Source organism: Olea europaea, unplaced genomic scaffold (assembly GCF_002742605.1).
Source record: "Olea europaea var. sylvestris unplaced genomic scaffold, O_europaea_v1 scaffold939, whole genome shotgun sequence".
In the NCBI taxonomy this organism is placed as follows: Eukaryota; Viridiplantae; Streptophyta; class Magnoliopsida; order Lamiales; family Oleaceae; genus Olea; species Olea europaea.
Window position 1 is genome coordinate 303,250 of NW_019267882.1, and position 4,662 is coordinate 307,911.

Below are 4,662 nucleotides of genomic sequence, written 5' to 3' on the forward strand. Positions count from 1 at the left end.
GTTTGACGTTGATTAGAATTAGATTTTTTATCAGATTGTGATAGAATTTTTTGAAATGTGGTTAAAAAGTAGTTGTGATATCCATGAAAGATGTGATTAATATTAATTATTTGATTTTAATTAAGATTAAAATCAGATTTTAATACAAACCAAACAAGCTCTAATTATTTATACATTATTTATTCATATTTGTTTATAAACAAAATCATTTTTAAATACTTCCAAAGTATCTTTAGCCACGAGCCGCGTTGTCCAGACAAAGTACAGTTTTTACCGTCGATTCAGTTCTTATCAATGGCTGATAATACATAAACTCATTAGATTCGGATCACCATTATACACTGTCGATTAAAACCTGAGATCAACGGCTCTCAAGTAATTTTTCCTCTATACTTTCCCAATATATAGCCTTCCAAATCACATCATTTTCACTACCGCATCAAAAATCAGATCTCTCTCCAAGAAAAAAAAATGTCAGGAAGAGGAAAAGGCGGCAAGGGTTTGGGAAAGGGCGGTGCCAAGCGCCACCGCAAAGTGCTGAGGGATAACATTCAGGGCATCACAAAGCCGGCGATTCGACGGTTGGCTCGCCGTGGTGGAGTGAAGCGTATCAGTGGGCTTATATACGAGGAGACACGTGGCGTCCTCAAGATCTTCCTTGAGAACGTTATCCGTGATGCTGTCACCTACACTGAGCACGCTCGCCGTAAAACTGTGACGGCCATGGACGTTGTGTACGCCCTCAAGAGGCAGGGGAGGACCTTATATGGATTCGGCGGTTAAATTGCTTTGGTTAGGGTTGGGGAGAGGGATTTTGGGCGGTGTTGAAGTTTTGTATAAATGGGGGAACTTTGTTGGGGGAAGTGTTTTGTGTTAGGTTTAAATGACTGTGCTTTGATCTGTCTTAAATCCTTAATCTGTTCTTCAATCAATGAAATTCTGTTTCCATTTATTTTTTATATGAGCTTCTTTATTCTTTATTGTTCTTACTTTCTCTAGCTTCTAACCTAATTTAATTTGCTGTCTAGGCCTAATTGGTGTACGTTTCTATCTTAGCTTTTAGATTTCCAGCGCTGTCGTTGATCACTAAAATGTTTGATTTGAATGTAAAAGGTTGTTTACCTCAAATTTTTTCCTGAACAAATTTTGGTACTAAAGCGAATGCTTTTTTTGAGTTAAACTGATCGACTGCTTCACTTTTGGAATCTTGGATGTTTGAATACCCCTTTTGGGTGTGATTTTCAAATTAGGATAATTATACATATGGGTGGTATTTCCCTGTGTTACTTCTTGATGTTGGGGAATATGGGAGCGTAAGTAAACATCCAACCTTGATTTTAATAATGAAAAAAATCTTGTGCCATAGAGTTTAGTGTACTGTTGGAATGAGCCTGGTTGTGCAAGTTTGTGTAATTGTACATATGGGTCGTATTGCCTTGTGAGTTATTTCTTATTCTTGTGGACTGTGCTATGGGATTGTTTAGAGTAAACATCCAACCTTGATTTTATTGTGAAAAGAAATGTTCTTTAGAGTTTGTTATTCTGTTGGATTGAGCCACTTATCCATATTGACTGTTGTTTGATATTTCATGAACCAGAACAGGTTATTGTTTTTCATAGATTGATCATTGAAGCTTTAGAAGTGTGTGCTGAGCTTTTCTGGAGATTGATCGGCTAAGCTGGTGAGCTTAATTTTCAGTGCTTAGGGCTTCTTATGATTTGTTACTATAATGATTAATTGAAATGGGCAACGATCAAGGCTTTAAAATGATACATGTTAAAACTGTTTGTTGAGTTGCTTTGCTCGTGTGCATAGAAGGTAAGTGATGATGGAGGCTAGTGGGTAATAAAGGTTTTGCATTATTGAAATTAGAGGGTGTACGGATAAAATCTGCAAGCATGCGGAAATGTTGACAAGTAATAGAATAAATGAGTTGAGTAATCGTCCCAAGAGGAATAATGTTTAATAATAGTGTATTAGTTAATACCAAATTCGATGTATCGTAATACAAAAGGGATTGGGTTTGTTTATATTAATTCTAACTAAGCAATTAAAAGTGGTTTTATCGATATGAGATGAACGCATTGGATTTTTGAATCTTCCTATTAGTGCTATTTCCAATTCTCGACTCATAAAAATAGTAAATATTTTTTGATGTTAATGACAATTGATAATATAGTTTTATTCAATATTCTTTTTCAAGACATTAAATCAATGTTTAACATGACTTGGTCCAATTCGTAATTTGAATTCATATGAAAAACATGTATTAATTCACAGGATTTTTCACACAAGATTGCACATGTTATGAATATTAATCATAATCTCTATTGTAAGTATGTTAAATATGTAGTGTGCTACCTATTGTGAGCCTTCTAAAACTATGAATGGGCAACAAGTTATTTAAGTGGTGGCCAATTATTCAAACAACGTAATATGAATTCATAAGTAATAAAAAACTCAATAGAATCACTAAATTCACGAATCTTGAATTGAAATTAACAATTAATAGGGTTCATCGTCATCCAATACAAGAAGAATCTAGCTTAACATTCTTTTAATTAAATTACACAAGAAAATTGAAAAAAATCACCCGAAAATAAGAATTAATGAATAAGTAGGAAAGATCCACGTTTATGACTTTTTTTTTTGTTTGGAAATCGGGCTATGAATCTTCAAATGCTTTGTATGATTTGCTTTGATTTGATGTATAGACTTGTTCTTTGCTTCCAAAATATGCAGAATGAGGTCGAATGGAGGTTGGGGATGTTCTAGCTGAGTTTTGGTATATATAGGATTTCAAAATATTGTTTCCAAGTAGAGTTTTTATTAGATAAGGAAACCAAAATTTTTTCCTCGGAATTATGCCTTGTGGCCGCATGGAAGGTGCCAGATGGGACTTCTTGTTGATTCGGGGTCGCGGCTGCACAAAAATCCTTCCTTGCGGCCGCATAGGCTAAATTTTGGCTACAGAATGATTTTCAGTATTTTTGTTATATTTTTTTCTCTTGTTATCTGATTGAGTTGATTTAAGGTGCGTTGGAAAGTTAACTCAAAGGGCTACAATTTGTATTTAGATATTGTTTTTCAATTCGAACGTTTGTTGTGTAAAAAATAAGTCTCAATTTGAAACTGAAAATTCGGATTGTAACTTTTTCGGTTGGAACTTGATGCGTGACAATGCTTTGATTATATTTCATTCTTTTGATATCTTTTTTCATCAATTGACCCATGACACTCTCGAATCTTTATCATGAGGTCCAACACAACTTTTGAGTATATTGCAATTTAGTCCCCACGCTTTGTATTTCGCCATTCTTTTCTATTTTTAGCGAGTTTTCTCCAATTCTTCATCAAATCATGAGTTTTACCTATTAAACACAATATATAACAAATTAGGTAATGTTTCAATCAAAGGACTATAAAATGCCATTATATAAGGCCCCGAATAAGTATAGAAATTACACTTATTAGAGGATAATTTGGAAACATTAGGGTGTGATATAGTTCAATTTGAATTTAGTGGCAAGTTAAGTGTGGAGGCAGAGATGGTGCAAAAGGTTTTCACGGTGGTGTTGAAGTAAATAAGAGGGTAAATTGGAAATTTTAGGATGTATAGCCAGTAATATGGTTAATTTTTGAATTTAGCAGTGAGTTTTGAAGTTAAATTTTGAATTTAATGGTAAGTTTCAAGCTAATGAAATGAGTGCATTCATATTTGACATGTATATCTAGAGGTATCCTCTAATACACTGAGGCCTGGGCAGCTTGACGTGTGAAGGGATGTTGGGCGGGGGTGAGGATTACATCCCTCCTCAAAATCTGATTGTATATAACCATAGTGCATCCTTCACATATAAGTCTCTTAGACCTATTTCTACTCCCCTGTAAGTGCCTTGACTTGAAAAATTCCTTCCCAAGCCATATTCAGAGGACAGCCTCTTCAGATCAACATGCACTTCTCAATCCCAATATTAAGGCCTTGGTTGATTTGATTTTGATTTAGCTCCATTTTGTCACCTCTTAATGAGTTGTTATAGCTGAGAAGTACTCCTTTCACTAGCTAATCGACGATTTAACATAGTTGACTACATCAGTTAAGGATACAATGTGTAACTTGAGTTTTCCCCAATCTCCAGAGAATGGCAAGCTTGGTGCCCAGCAGCCTGCTTCACCTGCTCAGAAAGTGAATCATTTTGTCAAGTGTCTGGTGAAGTGTATGTATTAGCAGTAATTCATCAAGAAGATTGCTACTCCTGTTTGTTCGTTAGTCAAACTAATGTGCATATAGACACAGTGACAAGTTTAAGACAGAAATATTTATTGAACATCATGGCTGCAGGGATTGCAAGTAGAAACTAGACACTTGGCTGCATGGTTTGCAAATTATACACTAGAAACTTTGCTGCATGGATTGTAAGACACTTAGATTACTAGTATAAAAACAAAATATGGTTTTACCCATTTAGTTTTATCAAATATTCAATTAAATTATTGCCTGCTTTCTACCTATTGTTCGGGTTCTCTTGGTAATACTTGACCAGCTGGCTTGACTCGTGGTTGATTATTCGAATAACCATGTCTTGAACTCGACGGGAGATGTTATTTGATTGTGTTTATAGTTTAACGCAGTTTTTAATCTTTTAAGTTATAACATAAAA

The 4,662-nt window shown here is 34.7% G+C and overlaps 1 protein-coding gene across 1 annotated transcript; it reads left to right on the plus strand.

The window, feature by feature from the left end:
* The first annotated feature begins 414 nt into the window (after positions 1 to 414).
* LOC111392564 (histone H4) lies at positions 415 to 959 on the plus strand. Its single transcript, XM_023017928.1, has one exon. The coding sequence runs from the start codon at positions 472 to 474 to the stop codon at positions 781 to 783; it is 312 nt and encodes a 103-aa protein (XP_022873696.1). The 5' UTR covers positions 415 to 471; the 3' UTR covers positions 784 to 959.
* The last annotated feature ends 3,703 nt before the right edge of the window (positions 960 to 4,662 follow it).

Coding starts and splice junctions, on each gene's coding strand:
- LOC111392564 (XM_023017928.1), top strand. CDS start 472: ATGTCAGGAAGAGGAAAAGGCGGCAAGGGTTTGGGAAAGGGCGGTGCC.